The sequence below is a fragment of the Sphaerodactylus townsendi genome, linkage group LG03 (genome assembly GCF_021028975.2).
Source record: "Sphaerodactylus townsendi isolate TG3544 linkage group LG03, MPM_Stown_v2.3, whole genome shotgun sequence".
Classification (NCBI taxonomy): domain Eukaryota; kingdom Metazoa; phylum Chordata; class Lepidosauria; order Squamata; family Sphaerodactylidae; genus Sphaerodactylus; species Sphaerodactylus townsendi.
The window spans coordinates 51793119-51815326 of record NC_059427.1 but is presented as its reverse complement, the minus strand read 5'-3'; the positions used below and the strand labels follow the sequence as shown (position 1 = coordinate 51815326).

Genomic DNA, 22208 nt, shown 5'->3' with positions numbered 1-22208 from the left:
TATTTTATCGAAATACTTTTGGGCAATCTCTTTTAATACATATAAATTAGTGTTGAATTAGGTGCCTTGTTTCTTTTAAAAACAAGGGCTGGAATCATCACACTGCAAATGTATTTACACACAGCAGACTATGGAAACAAACACACTTTTTCAACAACCAAGATTACCAGCTTCAGAACACACTTTCACAAGCACACAGCATTAAGCATAATTTACATTAAAGGAGTTTACGCTGACATAAATAACACTTTAAAATATTTCAACGGGTCCATTTTAAAGAACTACAAATTGGTTCCAGCAAGGAACAAAATGTGGCTTTCCTATTAACAAATGCTATTGATCTACAGCACAATCACACAGTCAAGAAGAGTTCTACACATGCTAAACTTATGTCATGTCTAGCAGGATCAGGGGGTACAGCACAGAGGGAATAAAGTATTATACTATTTGCTATATGAGTTCTTGAGTTCAGTTCTTCCTGATGAACATGGGCTGGATTCAGACTAGGATGCAAAAGGAGAAAGTGTCATGTCATTCTCTGTCTGCATGGTTTTCTTGGTAATTGGACAGAGTTTATGGACAAAGGAGGTGTTGATCCTTTAAACGTTACACCCCCAAACCCTTGCTGATCTCCACAGTGCTACTGGAATCAAATCTGGCTGTTTTACTGCAGACCAATTCAGTCACCCTCTGGTTTGGATGGCATTCTCAATCTCTGTGTTTAGAAAAGCTTGCCATTCTGTATTATTTCAGCATGCCTTTACTTGACGCACTCTTTAGTATGGCTCTACTGAAATCATTTAGCAGGACTGAACTAAATCTTTCATGGCACATTCTTTGTATCCTGGTATTTATTTCTGCGACATTGTTATCATTTCTACCTGTTGAAACTCTGCTAATACATTGTGAATCCCAGGAGAAAGGTGGGATATAACAATAAGTGCTCCTGTATCTTTATTAGTTGCATCAAAGAGACAATTTGGACAGGTGTAGCTTTTCATAACACAATGCTACAAGCTCCAATGATGAAAGACCAGCCATCATCTAACCTAGCCTACGTATGAAGGACCTTGTGTATTCAGGATCCAGAGTCTGATTAAATGCCTTCTCTGACTTTCAAGATAATAATATCTTCTCCACATTGACAAAATGATCTGACAGCTGCCAAAGAAGGATGCAGACCCTGTTCTCCAAGTGCCATAAATCTGGGTTGATGCTATGTTTCTCTTAGCATAGTCTGCATTACTAATATTTTAGTATGTAATCAGCTGTGTTCACTTGAAGTCCTTAAGTGTCTCTCTCTATTCATGTGCAACCCCCATACATTCATTACAGCCTACGTGCATTCAGAAAGGCTGAGAAAGGAGTCCTTGTGTAGAGCTGCATGAAGTTCACTGAAATGGCAAAAACTGGCAACTATGTGAATCACAGAATTGCAGGGCAAAAAGACGGTTCAACTCTCTGCATTATCTAACCCAGCCTTCAGTTGAGGAGTCTTACCAGGCTAGTCCCAGTGCAAGAGGAATCTAGTGCTAGAGATAAAAATAATTAGTATAACCAAATCCAGATAGCTCAAATAAGTGAGCTAGGCCATGTCCTTTAAGGAAAGCACATGTCACCTAAAGGATACCAGGACCAGTAGCTTGAGGCAATTACAAAATGACATCATTTCAGAAATTCACATGGCATCGACAAATATAAAGCCCAAACAATGATTTTAGAAGGTGGGTGAGAAGAGATGAAGGAAACCGTTACGTTCAACATAACAAGCATTCTTACAAAACCAGTTCACATTGTTTCAAGTAAAATGCTAGAAGATAAATGCTGTCTGTGGTAAACCATACAGCTGGAGATCACCTGCATGACTCTCAGTTATACTAGTGGAAGAAGGACAACACAACATTTTAATTTATGAGCTCTATGTGGAATGCACTTGCTTATTTACTTCCAAGATATGCCAGAAAGCCTATGGTTCCTGAGAAATTATGGAGTTCAAAGGGACACAAATGACACAAGAGAATGAGGTAAAAGGGCTTTTAATATGACAACAGTATCCATGATATATGTACATATTTACAGGTTTGACCAAACCTACAGTTAGAAACTTAAAGACAAATTCCTCAGGCTACTTCGATGTAGAAGGTCACACAATATGTCTCCAATGTGGTCATTTTCTTTTGATTTATAAAGTCCCATATTTAACCTAGTGTCAAACAGAAGTAACAATCTCATCATGTAAAAGCAAGCAAATCCTTTTCATTTTCTGGGATCAACATCAAAGATTGAGGATACATTCAATTATATTAAGCTCAAGTATAAGTTTCTCAAGTACAACTCACCTGAACTCTCTGTTGAACATCTGTTGCCGTTATGCTCAAATGCAAAAGATGCATCACAGATGTACCACAAATCAAACTTTCCAGCAAGTAAATAAAATCTCCAGAAATCCTTCAGTTGGTTTCCTTGTAAAACTATACTTTTGCTCAATTTTTGCTAATATTATGCATCTTTATTGAAAAATTCATTTTTATGCAATGCTGAAGTGCACTGGTGCTACTTTACCTGACAGATTTTATAAACATCATCTAGAGTTATAAATTTGTTTATGGTGCATTTGGTGCAAGCAGAAAATATGGGCTGAGTCATTATAAGATTGCTCAAAGCAAAGTCACAGATATTTACTTACCAAAGGAGTAAAAAGAAGAGAAATCAAGCTACATGACGGGTTAACAAAAACAGCTCACTTAACATTTTCCTTGCCCTCCAATAGCTATCTTGAAGGAGAGTTAAAAGCGATGGAATTTTGTCTCTATCAAATCTACAAGCAGAAATTTCACTCAGTGACCTTTATAGTATACTGATGAAAAGGAAACCGAGCAAAGAAGAACACAGAGAGACTGATAAAACAGTAAGATATTCCTGATTGTTTAGTGCAACAAGAAAACACTATCCTGCAATCAGAGTAAGACACAAGATGGTTTATGCAATCCAGTTTGACTGCCTTTTTTGTCCTCTTGTACTTGTTACTTTTCAAAATAGACACCCAGTTTAGTTCAGTTGCAACCTTTTGAAGTTGAGAAAGGGGAAAACAAATATGGTTGAAAGGAGAGAATTCCCATGTTTTACTTTCTCCATTGTGACTGTACACAAAGCACTTAATTTCTCCATTCTTCTGCTTCTATGACCACATCCTCACCTGCAGCAACTCCCTTCACAAGCAACCTGAATGTGGACAGTAACTCTGTCAATATTTCACAGGAAAGGAAACTTCACGTCTAGCTCAGGAACACAGCAGATGAACACCTAACCTTTTTGTCCTGGTATCAAGGGCTATAAAGTATTTACTAGCCGTGCAGAGAAAGTTGCCATACAAAAACCTTGTGTGAAGATCCCAGAATACTGCAATTGGGATTGCAAAATTTTAAATGACAACAGTTTACTTTGCTCACTCCTGATCAATGGGCATACTGTATAAAGGTAAGATACTTTGGAGGCGTGGTCTTGCAATTATTTTAATCCTCTGAAACATGACATGTCTTTACCTACCTTGAGCCTTTTTGAGAAAAGAGTACTATAAATGCTTAAATATAAATACAGGTTACCAAACCACTAATGAAGAGCCATTTTACACATGTGCGCTAACTCTTAGAATTATTTCCATATTAAAAAACAAAGCAAACTGATCACATATGTGGCATGCACTCATATATGATGCTAAAGCATCTTGACAAAGTCATTTTTGACTTACGGATCTTCTTGACCCATTCTCACAAATTTTCCTACGTGTAATTCACAGAACTATCCCAGAGTTATTCCATCATGATTTGCTTCAAGACCAGGCAGAACGGAGTGGAGAATAACAAAACTTGTGTCACATAAGAAGTATGATTATAACTTACTTCGTGTTTTCCAAAGTCTTCTGCATTTTCTTTGCCATTTTCTCAATAACCGCTTGCCGCTTCTCCTCTGGAAGAAGATCTGTTTTGTTCAAAACCACTATCATCTTCTGGCAAGCAATCTGCCCAATCACCAAGCATTCTGCTGACTGAGTCTGCATCCCCTTTGTAACGTCTATCACAAGCATCATCAGGTCAATGATCTGGGCACCTGAAAAACAAACAAACCTAAAATCAGCAACCTAATGTGCAACAATTGAGGCACCAATTCACTGAAACATACGCCTGAGAATGATGCCCATATTTATTATTTCCCACAAAAACAGATAGCTTAGGTGAAATTCTGGAGAGCCAGCATGGTGCAGTGATTAAAAGTAGTGGGCTCTGATCCGAAGAGCCAGGTTTGTTTCTCTACTCCTTCCTTCACGTGAAGCCTTCTGGGTGACCTTGAAACAGTCACAGTTCCATCAGAACTCTCTCAGTTCATACACAAGCAGGCAAAGGCAAACCAACTCTGAATGTCCCTTGACTTGAAAACCTAAGGGGACGCCATGAGACTGCTGAGACTTGACGACACGCATACACAAGTGAAATTCCAGGTATCCTCAAATAAAATAATTTTGTCAGTTTTGCACCAGGCCAGGAATTAACTAAAACACAGAAACAAATCAAAGATTCTTGTAAGGTTGCTCCACAGTCTCACATCAGGAATGGAGAAATATATATTAACTCTTTAGAATGAAATCATGCCTTATTTCAGAAAAATCACATCTTGACTTTAAATTTAAACTAAAAAAATGTAAACCATTTGCACTTTTTAATCATGATTTGGAAGGGTTACTCAGTCACTCGGAAGTTTTTATTTATCTTATTTGGTTTATAGGGGGCCTTCCCTATATGGGCTCAGAGACGCTTATAACATCAAATAAATCAACAAAAATAAAATCAATAAAAATACCACAACCACATCCCAGAGCCATTATCTCCACTAAGGAGATAACAAAATTTGGAATATACCCCTTAAAAACCAACATTCCAACTAATCAAGGAAAGAAAAAGGAAAGAAAGGGAAAAGGAGGGGGAGTGGAGGTCAGTTAGACCGATACTGTTGCAGTCCTCAATCATAAGGCTCAATCATATTGTTACCCATTTACTTAGGGCAACATTCAATGACCAAGAGAACGATTCGCTATAGTGATTCAGGCTCGCTATAATAAGGGCCATAATAAGGGTTAGGGTTATTAAGACTTTTTCTCAATGAAGCACTTTTACTATAACACCAAAGACTCCTCTACTACAAACTTTCACTAGAACAGCCGCGCAGAGCCGGGGAACGAGCAGGGTTCTTATAGAATTTTCAAAAGCACAACAAAGCAGGGTAATCAGGTACACAATACAAGGCAATCAAGAATCAAAGAATATACAGTACAATATAAAGTACTCAGAAGACAATGAATGAAACTGGTGAAGTCTCACAATACTACGCTACCAACGAGACTTCGCAGCGGCGGGAAACTCAAGGCGGGAAAAGAGTCCTTATCTTGGGTGCTGGTGACATTTATTCAAAAGGACCTTGCTGATGGCTGCACCCATGGCCTGGGGCTCCCGCCCAGGCCAGTTGCTGAGCTGGAATCACTGAAACAATAGCGAAGGCAGAGCCAGCTGCCCAGTCTTCGAGGTGTGGCTGTTATAACACAATAGAGAATCCCACATCCTCTTCTGCAAGTCCATTGTCCTTTGTGGTTGGGAATCCAAGGTTATTATGAAAGTGATGAAATCATCTTCAAGGTGTGGGAAGGAAGGACGTAATCAATTTGCAAGTTGCTGAGAGCCTTCAGAGAAAAACCTAAAATGAAAAATTATATCTAACAGAAAATATACCTCTCTCTCTCATATATGAAAGAAGGAAAAAACAGATTTTTCAGTCACATAAAATATGTTTTATTTTATTGAAAATCACTGCTCACAACATGCATTAGCATATTTCTTGCATTCATCACTTGCTATACACACACACACGTTATGAGTATGTGACAATCCCTACTCTCCTGAAAAAGTTGGTGTGGCCCATCAGTTACCTGAATCTCTGGAAAATGCAACAAAGAGTATGTTGGTGGCGCACCATTCCCATGTTGAGGGTAAAACTCTTTTAACGAGCATGATCCCAACTTTTTCAATGAACTCCAAGCCTATGTGGAAAGAATTGGGCAAGCACCTCAAGATAATACTGAATTTATGACAATAAAGGATTACCAAGATAAAGTTGAGATTGTATGCTAGGAATAACAGTCAACTACTATGCATATAATCACACTAGCAGGAGGCTGTTAATTCAGGTATGAAAACATCATCACAAAAGCAGCAGTGGGGACATCAGAAACAATGACAGAAATAAAACAAGCTGATGTTATCGCACCATAAACCTGCACAAGTTGCTCGAAGAACATCTTCCGAAGACTCTAGGGAGGAGGAATGAAAAGACTAACTGAACTGTTTCAGTTTTTCAGAGGATATTGTTACCTACAGATAAAAAGTGATCTGAGAGATGAAAAACTTCTTCAGAAACCACCAAAGGCAGACAAGTGGGACTCAAAATGAATCTGAATAAAGCGAACACGAAGAAGATTGATCTGCATACATGAAAGCATTACTGAACAACAACAAAAAAAACCCCGTGATTATAATCTACCATGGATACCGCTTCCATGGATCAGACAGAACAAATTACAAATTAGAAAAATCTTCTCTAAAAGGAAATGTTATGGGAGGGGAACTGGTTTATTTTCCAGCCTATCAGGTGATCCTTAGATCAGAGGCTGAAGGTACATGCTGGAAGAGCACAAAACAGAAACTCTTTTGACATAACAGTTCTCCTTGGAATGCTTTTGTGGATCCAGAAAAAGAAGCTCAGCTATCACCTTACCAATAAAATAGAAGAATAAATTATTTCCCAATCATATATACAATCATTGGTCCACTAAGGGTACATTAAAAAAACACCCAGCTTTCCATATAGCAAGCAGCACAACTATAGTGATTCCTTGTTTATTTATCATATGGCTTGTACTTCTCATATGCAGACGTCCAAAAAGGATTTATACAGAAAATCTTATGCCCAATTCCTAGAAAAACTACTACACCATATTACTTAGAGATTCAATAAAATAAACTACAATAACTAAAAGGAGCAGCAGTGGCGTAGGAGGTTAAGAGCTCATGTATCTAATCTGGAGGAACCGGGTTTGATTCCCAGCTCTGCCGCCTGAGCTGTGGAGGCTTATCTGAGGAATTCAGATTAGCCTGCACACTCCCACACATGCCAGCTGGGTGACCTTGGGCTAGTCTCTCAGCCCCACCTACCTCAAAGGGTGTTGTTGTGAGGGGGGAAGGGCAAGGAGATTGTAAGCCCCTTTGAGTCTCCTGCAGGAGAGAAAGGGGGGATATAAATCCAAACTCTTCTTCTTCTTCTAAAAACATTACACAGACATCATTGTAAGGAGAAAACTTGAAGGAAAGCCAGCATGGTGTAGTGGTTAAGAGCAGGTGCACTCTAATCTGGAGAACTGGGTTTGGTTTCCCACTCTGCCACTTGAGCTGTGGAAGCTTATCTGGTGAACTAGTTTAGCTTGTGCACTCCAACACATGCCAGCTGGGTGACCTTAGGCTAGTCACAGTTCTTCAGAGATCTCTCAGCCCCACCTACCTCACAGGAAGTGGTGGGATTTAAATAATTTAACAACCGGTTCCGGTGGTGGGATTCAAATAATTTAACAACTGGTTGTTTACAAGCACCATTTTAACAACTGGTTCTGCTGAAGTGGTGCAAACCTGCTGAATCCCACCACTGTTCACAGGGCGTTTGTTGCAAGGAGGGATGGAAAGGAGTTTGTAAGCCCCTTCGAGTCTCCTTACAGAAGAGAAAGGGGGGATATAAATCCAACTCTTCTTCTCTATGGCAGTGCCACAGCAGTGGACAGGCTTGAACACATGCCAAAACCAACCCCTGTGGTGAAATAATAATAATAATAATTTTTTGGGGTGCTGTGTGGTTTCCGGGCTGTATGGCCGTGTTCTAGCAGCATTCTCTCCTGATGACGTTTCGCCTGCATCTGTGGCTGGCATCTTCAGAGGATCCTCTGAAGATGCCAGCCACAGATGCAGGCGAAACGTCAGGAGAGAATGCTGCTAGAACATGGCCATACAGCCCGGAAACCACACAGCACCCAAGTGATTGCGGCCGTGAAAGCCTTTGACAATTATTATTTTTCTCTCTCACTCTGCAAACTTCACACCATAGTAAAATGAAGAATGGCAATTTTATCACTTTATAGTGATGGATGCTAATCTCTCACAAAGGTGCCGAGGGACAGTTTGCCCATTTTGCAGACACACACTCCCTCCCTCTTTGTTAACAGCAAATCAGCGGACATCAAGGAGATTTTTTTTTGGGGGGGGGGGATTTCTGGATTTTGCAGATACAAGAAGAAAAGGTCTTGCAAGCATTGTGCTGGATACTTGACAGAAAAGTATGCATTGTCTAATATTTGTGACCAATGCTATTATAACAGTACTAAAGAAGTGCAAGCAAATGATCTTCAGGCTTTCTTTATGTCTTGCTCTTCCCACAGCTGAAGAAGAAGAGTTGGTTTTTATACTCTGCCTTTTCTCTACCATAAGAAGTCTCAAAATGGCTTTCAATCACCTTCCCTTCTCCTCACAGGGGTGGAGCGAGGGTGAACTGAGCCCAGGGCATGCACGCACCCTGCGCCCCTGCCGTGGTGCCACCCCGCCCCAGAGCACCCCTCCATGCCCCAGCCATGCCCCTGCTGCAGCTTGCGCCCAGGGCGTCACACACACACATACCCCCACACCATTGGCACTACACCACTCCACTTCACAACAGGCACTTTGTGCGTTAGGTGGGGCTGAGAGAGTTTTGAGAGAACTGTGACTCACCCAACGTTACCCAGAGGCTTCATGTGTAGGAATGGGGAATCAAACAAGTCCATGCTTCATGTAGAGGAGTGGAGAATCAAACTTGGTTCCCCGGATTAGAGGCCACCACTCTTAACCACTGTGCCACACTGGAATCTTGTGTTAGTGCATACTGCAGACAGCTCTAGCGAGGCAAAGGAATTTTTTGTAATGTGTTCATTAAGTGCCGTCAGATCACTTCCAACTTGTGTTACATTTATTAGTTGTTGTTTCTCCCAGAACAACAAAATGCTGGCAGATGGCGTCACAGCCTTTGCCAAAACTGATCCTGAAAGACATCTTGGAATGCTACATGTTCGAGTAGAGCGGTCAAACTGATTTTGTTGCAGTTACCACAGCTAGTTGATGTATTTAAGATGTCTTTTTTATAGTACATATCTTGATCATTACAGATAAACACAGTCAAAACATACTTAGCCATCTTTGTACCCCAAAGGAGGCCCTCAAGGCAATGAACAGTTTTTTAAACAAATATAATAAAACAATTTTAAATACAATTCTTATGTATAAAACAAACAATTAAAGATTAGGATTGTGATATTTGTTGGTGGATTAAATTAGCAGCATAAAAGATGTTACTCTTGGTTTAAAAAACTGAGTGATACACCTCCTAATATCAAAACTAAATATTTTTCTTGTGTTAGCTATGGCTCCTCTGATCCTATGCTAAGGGATAACATTAACTTCCTTCCTCTCTATCGGAACGTTCCAAAGGAAATTTTTCAGTATGGTGGGATTGTTTCACAGTTTAAGCAGAATTTCAATGGGATGTAGATTGTCCTCCTCACTTTTAGTGAAGAGAGCAGAGAATTTTTTCTGCATACCCTTAGAGACTCCTCCAGAAAAATATTTGTATTGCTTTTACACAAATGATGCCAATTTTATTTAATAGAATTCCAATAAAATCATAGAAGGCATTTCTTCTTCTCTCTGGTTGTTATATATAGTTGTGACGTTTCCCCTAGCTACCTGGTGCCCTCAGGCAAGTGTGCCGTCCCTCCTTCCCTGACCAGGGGGTTGGATTCCCCAGACGGTGTTTCGTCCCTTGGCCCAGAGGGCCAAGAAACAATCTCGCCCACAGGGTGCCTGCGTGAGTGTACCTCCTGGCCTTCCCCACACAGCCAATGCCCCCCCTCTTAGCAGGTCTCTCTGCCTTCCTTCCCCTGTCTCGCTTGAGCTTTCACACCCGCCCTCTCTCTCTCCCTTGTTGCTTCACAGGGAGAGGAGTTTCCAGGGGTTTGTCTCTCCCCTGTGGCCTCACAGGGAGAGGTGTTTCCAGCCTGTGTGAAAGACTCCCACCCTGTTACTGCACAGGGTTGGGACCAGCCTAAACCGTGCTCTAGGTTCTGGTAGGGGGTCTGGGCTCCAGGGTCCTCTTCCCTCCTTCCCACTTCCCACCACTGAAGCTGTCCCTTTCCCTTGTCTGTTCACACCACCACCCACATGCCCTGCTGCTGCAGCAGCTCCTGACTCTCCCTTTCCCACTTCCTTATATCCCTTCTGCCCTCTCATTTCTCTCCCTCATCCCAGCTGCTTCCCCAGCCCATCTCTTGCATCTGCCTCAGCTGTGGGTGGGTGGGCCCTGCTGGACCTAAAACTCCTCTCTTCCCTGCCTTCCTCTTTGAACAAGGCCTCTAAGGCCTCCACCGTCCCTGCAAGAGGCTCCTCTGCAGACTTCCCATCTCCCGCGGTGCCAGCGGGGCAAGTCTGGATGCTCCGGCCGAGCCCGGACAACAGTAATAAAATAACCATGAAATCAAAATGTTGTATGGTCTCTTTATTATAGTAAGCCAACTGAAATGGAAAAGTGAGTGGCCAAAGAAGAAACGGCAGAGCCAAAGAGAAGGGGGCCAAATGCAAGGGGTGTGGTTAGAGGCAAAAGGAGTATACCAAAGAGGAAAGAGATAGTAACACTCCTTTGCCAGTAACACTCTTTCACTTTAATTTTGTAAATATTTTTTTTATGTCATGGTTCAACACTGCAAGCCTCTGGTGCCAGTTTATTATTTCTTGTCAGAAAGAAAATGGGTTATTTTGGTGTCCTTTTAGAGCAGCTCCTAAAGCCTAATTGAAAAGTGACCTTGAGCAACTAAATAATTTTAGACTGTTTAATAGAATGATAAATGTGGGAAAACTTAAAGAATTACACAAACTCTCAAACACTCTCTCCATGTTACTAGAAGTCTGTTCTGACAGAAAAAAGAAAACTGCTCAGTCAGAGCTGTACTGTCTGCTAGAGTTGTTTTTGGAGGGAAAATCCCCTCAAGGCACTGGACAGTGGGCAGGCGCTTAAGGGCATCCCCGTTTCATATGGATAATGTGATAGCTAGAATAAAGAAAGGCTAAAACTCAAGTAACTTCGTGACATCCTGTCTAGCATTCCTGACCAAACAATAAAGGAGGAAGCTTGTTGACCCTTGCTGAATTTTTTTTAACAGGTAGATTTTTTGCCATTTCTATAAGATTTCTGCTTTTTACCTTTTCATTACCATATACATTCTGGTTTCTGTTATAATGAATCAATTTTTAAACTTTTGGTTTATAATTCTGTACCTAAGATTTTTAATAAATTCATTCTGCATATCCACATCCCATTTTGGCTCATGCTATCAGGATAAACACAGATAATACTTGGGTTATTTGTTCCCTACATATAATATGGCATTCAGGCAGCTACACCAGAAATGTTTTACAGGAGTTTTATAGGAGTGGCAGGAGTTTAGGATTTAATAAAAAGCACACTTCCAACACTTTATCCTCCATGAAGTGCCAAGCAACATAAATAATGCTCCTCCTTTCATTAGCAATGTAATATCATTTTAAGAAGTAAAACAAATTGTAGAGTTATCAGTTTACTTGCCCCTTCTACCTCTCTCATCCCAACTGTCAAATTCTATTATTCTGTTATTCTCTTATTATTATTCTCTTATTATACAAATGTAATATATATTTTGAACATGCAAAAAGAATGTCATGCCTATGCACTCCCCATCTTCTTCACAAACTGAGAGGCTGGACAGTATTTAATACAATTTTTTCACTCATTCCAAAATGACATTTCCTTTTCTTTCTGTTCTCAAAAACATACACTCAACATTCAATCCTATATATTTTTAAAAGTTGTCATGAATTTTAATCCTATCTACTGTTTTCATTGCAATTTCTATCAGGTTTATATCAATATCACAACTCTCAACAAATAGGTATGACAAAAAACTTTAATCCATGACAAAATGGAGATTGTCCTCCAAAGTTGGGGGATCCCTTCCAACATGGCAGAACAATCCTCAACCTTGCTCAAAGGCTTTAAAAAAAATCTTACAAACTTAAGGGAGTTACTGGCCAGCAGATGAGGACAAGGTGCTGCCAAAACCACTAATTATATCTGAGGCAGCAGGGAAAGAGGGAGAAGCAGAGGCTACCTCTCTCCCTCATGTGAAGGCCACCAAACCTGCTCCTGATCACCCAATCATCAGGCAGAAGAAGGCCAATCACCCACAGCCCCGCTCATCATTGAAAAGTCACACAAGAAGTGATCTTACTGTCTGCAGGGAAAGTGAGATGCATCAGCGGGGCAGGAGGAAATACTTTGGGACAAGAAATCTTGCCCTGACATACTTCATCTCTAAGTGCGCAGCAGGGAGAAAGTACTTTGGGACAAGAAATCTTGCCCCCACACGCTTCAGCTACTGTTGTGTGTTTGGAGCCTCCTGGAGCCCCATCCAGTGGTGGGATTCAGCCAGGTCGCTAATTTTTTGCTGAGTTTGCCAAGCCAGCTGAATCCCACCACCCCAGGGGAGGGGAAGCGAAGGGGCTATCAGAGCCCCAGACCCAGGCATGAGCAGGTCTCCTCTGAAGTGGAGGGGGGATGTTGCTTGCTGCACCTGGTTCTCTGCACCCTGGAGACTCCTGCTGCCCAGATTGCCTCTTGGCTCCTCCAGCACGGAGCCCACATAGGCAGCCAGGTGGTGGGCAAGGACATGATGGCAGCCCTGGCAGAGGAAGAAGGAGAAGCGCCGCCCATTGCCCCCTCGCCCTCCCCTGCCGGCAGCCTCAGTCTGAGCCCAGTCCGGAAGCCGCAGAACCATTGGAGCCGCCCCCGCCCTGCCCTGCCCACTCCCATCCCCATACTGATGGGGCAGCTGAAGAAGCAGCCCCCAAGGGCAGCCCCGGTTGGGCCAGCAGCCAGCTCTACCTGTCGGGGCTGCCGCTGTCATGACTGCCACTGCTAGGCACCTCCAGCCCCAAGAGCACCTCTGACTGTCTCCTCATACCTCCTCCTTGGCAACAGCCTCCTCATCCGAAGAGCTAGAGGAAGAGGAGGAGGAGGGGTGCAGGGCTGGAGAGAGTCCCAGCAAGGATTCAGGAGGGGGAGGCCAGGGACAGGAGCTCGGCCCGGGGTTCTATGTGCAGCTTCCCGGTGAGCCGGCCCGGTGGCACACAGGCCAAGCCATAGCCGCCGCCTTCCCTCGCCCCCCCCCCCAGTGGCCCAACATAGAAGAGGTGGGGAGGTGGAGGAAAAGGCCCTGGCTGAGCCAGCCACGTTCTTCTGCAGCAACCAGGTAAGTGGGCGGGAGCAGCAGCAGGGGGGACACAGGGCAGGGGCATGCGATGGGGGAGTGGGTGAACCAGGAGGAAAATTAATAGAATCCCACCACTGGCCCCATCCATAATTGGCTGAGGAGTGACCACTACAGTGGCTCAACTGAGGTAGCAGCACTCCAAGTGAGGGGACAAAGTGGATGTCTACAGTGCCCCCACCACCAAAGCCAATCCAGCCACTCCTCTATGAATGGGGAAGAAGTAGCAGGAGCCACGAGTACCCCATCACATAAGCCACGTGGGCAAGTGGGCGAGCAGGCAGGGTCAAACAGCAGAGTTGCTGCCAATGGGTGGCTGGCCAGGTGACTTACTGGCGCAAAATCTAAGTAGGGAGTAGAATGGGTTGAGGGAAAATGGGAAGGGGGGGAGAGATTGAGATTGAGAGAGAGAGAGAGAGAGAGAGAGAGAGAGAGAGAGAGAGAGAGAGAGAGAGAGAGATGGAGGCACGGGGGAGGGGGGAAATAAAGAGAGAAAAATATTGTATCAGAGAAGGGGAGAAGCAAGAGCAGAGGAGAGATTGGGGGGGGGGGGGGGCCGGGATGAAATTTCCAAGCAAGTTCCTTCCAGGACCCAGCTTGTCCTGTATAAGTATGACAAAAGTAAGCACTATTCCCATTATAAAAATAAAATGTAAGTAATGTGTGGAAATTACTCTCTACCCATTTACTGAAACACAGAATAAGAGTGTCCCTCAATCCATTTCAAGCAGGATTAATAGAAGTCAAACGAAACAATTCATTTGTGCAGAAGGGAACCACTTTCCCCACAGCTTGGCAAGGTAGCAAGTAAACCGAGGCAGTCATGCCTCGGGTCTTAATAAGAAAAGGTAGACTACAAATAAACTGATGACCCAGAGTTTGCACCTTTACCTTTACTTTACAGGCCTCTCCTTTGACTCCACGGAATCCAAAGAACTACTACTTATTTTTATAAACTCGCTGCACATAAAATCTTACCACAATTAGGTTATAAACTCCAAGCATGTGCTGCATGTCCAGGTGTTTTTTTAAATGAACGCGAACACCAAAATATGAATTTTCAGCTACCCGTTTCAAAGCACATGAACTTTTGCCCCCTAAAAATGAAAACTAAAAGAGGTGCCTTGAACTTGGCATATGATCAGACTGCTCCATCAGAATCTATCAATATCAAAAACGGTAGGTGCCTTGATCTCCAAACACAATGAAACCGAGCGAGTGGAGAAAAAGGGAAGAGGGTCCAAGTGAGAATGAGTTAAGAGGTTTCACATGTCACAAAAGGACTGAACATAAGCACAACAGACTCACTACTTGCCTCTTTAGGCTACTGCTTTGCTATTTGGGTAATCTCTTCAGTTGACTCTGCACAAACAGCACGGCCCTCCTTCACAAGCAGTGCAAACAGGAGAAAATGGAATTTAAAATGTAGAAATGAATTAATTGTGGACCATGGGCTATAATTTGATTTCATGCTGTATAAGAAAATGAAATAGCATTTCCTTGAATGTATTTTTTAAAATATGCTTTCTACCATGTTAGGATTTCCTCTTGAGCAGAAGAGAAAATGTGCCGTTCTCAAGTATCACTGCTATTCGGGGCAAAGCTGTTTTAATATGCACTTCCCATTCTGGGGAAGAGGAAATTCTTCAATTAATAAACCGGGTGGACTGAGGCGAGTTTTAAAAGGTTTAATCAGTTTCATCTGCACTTAGGATAAAAAGACTGACTATTCTGCTTCTTTTTCCCTCTACGCTAAACTTTTTTAAAAAAAAAATAAATATTTTATTTTAAATTCTTTGAGGTTAATATCTCCTGTTTCAGGAAATATTGTCTGTTTCATGCGGTGAGTATGAGACTTCCCCCTGCCACCCCCTTTAACTTTGCGTGTGTGTGTGTGTATGCTTTAAATCCTTATTCGCAAGTATATAAAGAATTCTCCGTTTCATATAGAGTAACATCTTGGGAGATACTACAAGCTGTACAGTATTTTGGTAGGTACCTTTGGGAGAGCTGATAGGGTGAGCGCAGAAAATCTTTTTTAGAATATGTAAGCTTCAAAATCCCAAACTTAAAAGAGAGGGAGCAAGAGTGCATGAACTATACATGGGGAGGGGGGAGACCTCTGAAAAAACCAATGCAAATCATGCATCAACCCAGTTAACAGAGCTTTAGATAGATAGTACTGTGAAAAGAAACAGGAACTTCCACCGTGGTTCAAGCATCGCACAAGTATCCTAAAGCAAGCTGCTCGATAAGGAGGATGTTCCTAAGCCCTGCTGGTCGGATGTCAAGAAGCCCTTAGCTTCTCTGTTGTTTCCTATGAAAGTCCAATACTGATTACTGCAAAAGTCAACCTATTCGGCAAGAGAGACCTTTTATATATTTGGTATTCAGAACTTATTTGTGACATTTCCAGGCAGACCAAAGTTACAGCAGCTCCTAACATCATACCAGTTTTCAATGACTTCCGATGGCTCCCAAAGCACAATCCAAGCAAACACTTATTCTATTAATGTGCTATTGCAGAGCTTGCTTCTTAAATCTTGGGGACAAAATCCAAAGGGCCTTGATCAGAACAGGAAAAAACAAGACCTCACTCCCTACCAGGTGACTGGCGCTGAACTTGCCCTGGCCTGGTTTGTCACAGCCTCGCACCCTTGGCTTATAAACATAGACTGCCTTGAATCTTTGGAATCTAGCATTCCGTTGCCGTGTAAGGAGAAACTCTCCCTTTTCTGTAGGAATGGAAACCAAACAGCATCCTTTCCCCAAATGAGGAAGCTGATCCTTAGAGCAGAAGATGCATCAGAAGAGTCCAGGCGACACCATCTTTGCATGTACATGGGAGCACCCACTCAAAAGCAGATGCTTTGGCCCTAGGACACTGTTTGGCTTGGAACTTCCCAGTGTTTTGAAACTGGCTCTGTCCCCCATGGCCGCCATTTTGTGGCTGACCCACTCCCCTTCCTCTTCTCACAATTTCAAAAGTGCCAACTCAGCAAGGCTGAGGAATCCGGCTCTAGCATCACCAAGAATCAGAAGTCCCTGATCTGGCTGCACAGACGCTAGATCCAGCTCGTTTCTCAATGGATTGCACTGAATTATGTAATGTGAATTAAATAGCCTATAATCTAAGACACAAGAGTGTAAGGAGCATGAAGAGGCCTCAGACCCGGTCATTATGGATAGGTTTGGCCATCCGTCTTTAATTGTTATTGAGAGCATTCCAATTTCTCTCATACAAGTTAACAGCTGCAATTTACTCTGAAAAGGGAAAGTAAATTACTGCACTTGGGGACAATGCTGCTGTGGGGAACAAAACTCCATCAGTACTTCTGGAACTATGTGGCCTGGCCGTAACTAACAATGATCCCACGGACAAATACTATGATGTCACCAAGACCTCTTGCAACATTCAGGCTTCCCTCCACACACATGCTGTTATAATAGCATAGGTTTTCACTAGCCCTCTTCAGAACACCATCACTTCACCAGTTTCCAACAGCAAGGAACACAGTAACATCTTTTCACAATACAATATCGTTTAAGCCAGTGTTTGATATAAAGGAGTTTATCTTGAAAGACCTGACAATGTCATTCCTCTGTAATTCTGCTTTCTGTGACTTTAAGGACACCACTAGCCCACAGCATTGGGAAGAAATCTCATGGAATCCATTTATTTTTAATTCAAAAATGCCCTCCAAATCAGGAATTTCATTCTTAGCATACCAGCAGGCCACAAAACACTGTCTTTCCTATGGACCAATTAAATTATGAAAAAATACATTTCATTAAAAATGTTGCTTCTTGCATAAGAAGAAGAGTTTGGATTTATATCCCCCCTTTCTATCCCACAAGGAGACTCAAAGGGGCTTAGAATCTCCTTTCCCTTCTCCCCCACCCCCAAACAAACACTCTGTGAGGTGGGTGGGACTGAGAGAGCACCAAAGAACTGTGACTAGCCCAAGGTCACCCAGCTGGCATGTGTTGGAGTGCACAAGCTAATCTGGTTCACCAGATAAGCCTCCACAGCTCAAGGGGCAGAGCAGGGAATCAAACCCGGTTCTCCAGATTAGAGTGCACCTACTCTTAACCACAACACCACGCTTGCATCTGTGGCTGGAGATGCAGGTGAAATGTCAGGAGAAAACACTACTGGAACAAGGGCGTACAATCCGGAAAACCCACAACATCCTAGATTTACCTTTTCATTACTTACTGTATTTGAAATCCAAGCAAGAGAAAGAAGAACACAATGTTGTAATATGGTCAATAACCTCATGGTAATCCAAAAAGGCACGCATAAAGAATTCTTTGCCATGTGGCATCTTTACTGTGATTACTATCCAATTTAAAATGTACCTTCAAGAGTTACGGATTTGGATTTTTACCTTGTAAAAACCATATTAATGTTACAAGTATCATTAAAAGCAACAGTAGCAATTGATACCAACATACAAATACCTACCGGTAGTATGAAAAATGCTACAATGATACAGTTCTGCTCCTTAGGAAAAGATTGTTGCTAGTATCTGTTAATGGAGCAATTATAGGTTTTGCAAAACACGCATAGTAAACCAAACGATCAAAGTTCATGGGAAACGCGGAATAATAATTGGGCATCATCTGAATAGAAAGCAAAGCCATAAAAATTAGCCCGCATCACTATGTACAACAATGCAATCGCACAAACAAGTGTAAACCGTCCCCTGGCTGAGGGATGCAGGAAAACATCAAGGCATTGCTTGCTTTCCTAAGGTAAACAGCATTTATTTTCATTTAGACAAGATTTGAATTATGACTTTAATCCAGGTATACCAGTGCGATCTAACACTGCAATTTCCCCCATAACCATGTAAATACTTATCCATCAGTAATTTCAACCCTGAGTACATCCATCACGCAACATTAGTCACATCAAGTAATCCAGTCAATTGTCCCCAACGTGACATGTAGTGTGTCCTTGCTCCCACTAACCATCAGTCTGCATCTTTTCCACTCCAAACATTAAAAATCCAGTCTTCACTAAAATATTCTGATTTTTTCAGCAATAGTCCACATGTACAAATCTGTTATGAAAATAATGCAAGTTCATGCAAATGTGGATGTGTCTAATTCATCCCACATGTGAAACGTGTACGTTTCACTGAGGCGCATATTGGATTTCTGGCATCCTGTCCTGTCTATAGACCACAGAAAGGAAGCTTTCGCAATGGGTTTTGAGAATGTATGTATACTCACTAACTCTGAACACAGAGGCCAGAGTTTTAGTTAGAGATTCATTTTGCAACTCTCCATCAAGTAATTACTTTATCATGACACTTCTGGAAACTCAATCTGATGATTTACTCTTTAGTACTGAGCAACATTTTAGAGATCTGGTAATGGAATTATTAACACAGGTTGAAAGTTTAGAAGGAGATTTCCACGCCCACAGTTGCAAGGGTGGTGAGCAACCATCCACAGAGGCAGATGGATCTCATGAGATCCCAAGATGCCCCAAAGAGTAACTTGGTCAAAGGAAAGACAGGGCTAGAATTTCAGGTTACAGAACAATTTAAACAGAGTCAAACCCTGGCATCATCTTCCATTCTCATCCACATGTCCAGGATCTTGATTTACATAGAGCAGAATAATTTGAAGAGGGTGGGGATATATCTAGAGATCCATTGATGGAACTCTCCAGCTGAACATGAGATAGCATGCTGCAGAGCACATTGGAAAGCTTCGGTGGCAGTGACAGATGTGAAGAAGTGGATTTTTCTATTACCACCAGATGAATCACATTCAGACATGGGATAATTCAACCACTGGTGATTCCTAAGAGTGAGTCCTACAACAATATAATTTTAGTATTTAGATGTGATACTTCTGCATGTTTTCTGGCTGACCAGCTTTCTCAAATAGTCCACATGTACAATAGTCCACTTCAACCCGAACACTAGTATGTAGAATCCTCTGTACCACAAATAAGACACAATTGCTTGGATAATTTCAGCTTGGATAAATGACGGAGGTCCTTTCCAAGGAGGGGAAGAAATATTTCCTCTGTCCTATCATCGGAGCCACACTAGCAACAGAGGCAAAAAAAAATTATTTCAGACTCTCACACTTGCCAGTCTCCCAACATGTGTAGTTATTAGTCCATGTGATCGCAGGAATAAACATGATTGGAAAGCGCCATTGTTAAGCGCTATTAATAACAAAACCACAGTCCTTCGGGACTATATCAACCACCAAGCCACGGACCTTATATGTATTACGGAAACCTGAGGGAGGGAGGGGGACACGGTTGCCCTCAATTATCTCACCCCCAATGGTTTCACTTTTGTTTATCAACCCTGGACACAGGGCCGGGGAGCTGGGGGGGTGGCGATGCTTGCCCGAGATTCTATCTCCTACGGTACGTCCCCAGTCCCATCGATCATTGAATTGGGGTGTTTGGGCCTTTGCTGGGATTCTCCTGAGAGGCTGGCTGTTCTGCTGGTGTACTGGACGCCTAGCATACTGGTAGACAGCCTGTCACAGCTCCTTGAGGTGGGCCCTCTGAGTGGATGCTGTTGTATCCCAACCTATTAGTGCTGGGAGACTTCAATGTCCATGTTGATTCGACCTCTTCTGTGGTGACTGCTGATCTGGTGTCATCCATGGTGACACTAGGCCTATTACTTGTGAACACTGGGAGTCCCACACATCAACAAGGCCACACACTGGACCTGATCTCCATGGCTGGTGTGTATGTGGCCTTATCCTCTATAGAGTGCCATGGTCTGACCACTACGTCCTCAAGGCTCGGACTGATGCTGCTGCGTCCCCCTGTCTAGGCAACAGGCATATTTTGGCCTGCCTACAGAGACCAATGGACCTTGAGCAGTTCCAGGATGTCCTGCGGGAGACCCAGCCCACTGGCAACACGCTTGATGCACTGGTAGAGAGCTGGGACAGAAGACTCTCTGAAGCCATCGACACTGTCGCCCCGAGGTGCCCTCTCCGCCCCCACGCTCGCCCATCTCCTTGGTATACCAAGAAACTACGTGGGATGTACCAGGAGTTGAGATGGCTAGAGCGAGCATGGAGACGGGTCCATAACGAAAGGACACAACACTCGTATAGGACATTTATGAGATCCTATGAGAGAGCCGTGAAGGAGGCGAAGAGGGTGTTTAGTGTTTATTGTTTATTGTTTATTATTATTATTATTATTATTATTATTATTATTATTATTATTATTATTCATCATCATCATCATCATCATCATCATCTTGTATACCGCTCAGGGCGGTGAACAACATGAATACAAGTAGAGCACAAATTAACCTAATCGATTAACCATAAATAAATATAAGCTCTATACATATTAAAATAAGAACCCCATTATGCAGCCTCTATCGCCACAGCAAGTTCACTCCCAGCTCAATTGTTTAGGGTAGTTCGGATATCGACAACCTCTTTGATGGGTCCTAAATTGCAGAAATTGCCATTTAGCTGCGAGGCTTTTGCGACTTCCTTCACGGACAAGATCTTGTCCCTCCGCCAAGCCATGACTGATACAGTAAGGGAACTGGAGGCCCCTTGCCCATCTTTTGGTCCTTGTCTGGACCATTTCAGCCTACTCAACCTGATAGATGTGGACAGGACGCTGGCAGCTGTATGATCTACCACTTGCGATTTTGACCTGTGCCCTTCCTGGCTGGTCAAGACCAGTGGGGAGGAGCTTCAGAGCCACCTGTTGGACATCATCAATAGTTCCCTCGAGCAAGGAGTTTTCCCAGGTCGGCTTAAAGAGGCAGTGGTCTGCCCATTCCTGACACCTCAATTGGATCCATTGGATCCGGCCAATTACTACCCAATTTCGAACCTACCACTTCTGGATAAGGTAATTGAGCAAGCGGTGGCGGTTCAGCTCCAGCAGTTCCTGGATGACACAAATGGATTGGATCCCTTCTAGCCCGGCTTCTGCACTGGCCATGGGACTGACACGGTGTTGGCCGCTGTCATGAACAAACTCCGGCTCCACCTTGACAAAGGCAGGTTGGCGCTGCTGGTGCTGTTAAACCTCACCACAGCGTTTGATGTGGTAGACCATGACCTTCTGGTTTACTGCCTCACTGATATTGGAGTTCGGGGGTTGGCCTTAGATTGGATGGCCTCCTTTCTCCGATGCCAGGGATTGCAGGTGGTATGGGGGGGAAACTCCCATCGATTGCGGGATGCTGCAGGGGCGATTCTCTCCTGTGCTTTTTAATGTCTACATGCACCCCCTGGCAGGGTTGGTCCGGAGTTTCGGGCTGCGGTGCCACCAATATGCTGATGAAACCCAGCTCATGTTCACAATGGAGAGCTACCCGTCCTCAGCCCCTGGTGCTCTCCAACGTTGTTTAGAGGCCGTCGCTGGTTGCTTGAGAGCGAGTCAGCTGAAGCTGAATCCAGCAAAGAAGGAGGTCCTGTAGTTGGGCCAGGGAGGGAGGCCAGTGGATTTTTGCCTGCCCATGCTGGATGGCGAGGCCTTACATCTAGCCTTGACTGTCCCTATTCTGGGAGTGATCCTGGACCCGGTGTTATCACTGGAGGCCCAGGTCGCCCAGACAGCCAGAATGGATTTTTACTATCTGCGGCAGGCACAGCAATTGGCCCCATTTCTCTCCCATTCTGATCTAGCCACAGTGATCAATGCAACGGTCACATCCAGGCCGGATTACTGTAACTCGCTGTACGCTGGCCTACCCTTGGGTGTGAT

At 43.2% G+C, this 22208-nt stretch overlaps 1 protein-coding gene across 1 annotated transcript in view; it reads right to left on the bottom strand.

The window, feature by feature from the left end:
* EEFSEC (eukaryotic elongation factor, selenocysteine-tRNA specific) overlaps positions 1-22208 on the bottom strand; it is a 179055-nt gene that overhangs the window by 122564 nt on the left and 34283 nt on the right. The window contains exon 2 of the mRNA XM_048490222.1: positions 3900-4107. Within this exon, the coding sequence (XP_048346179.1) occupies positions 3900-4107 (208 nt within the window). The remainder of the gene's footprint in view (positions 1-3899; positions 4108-22208) is intronic.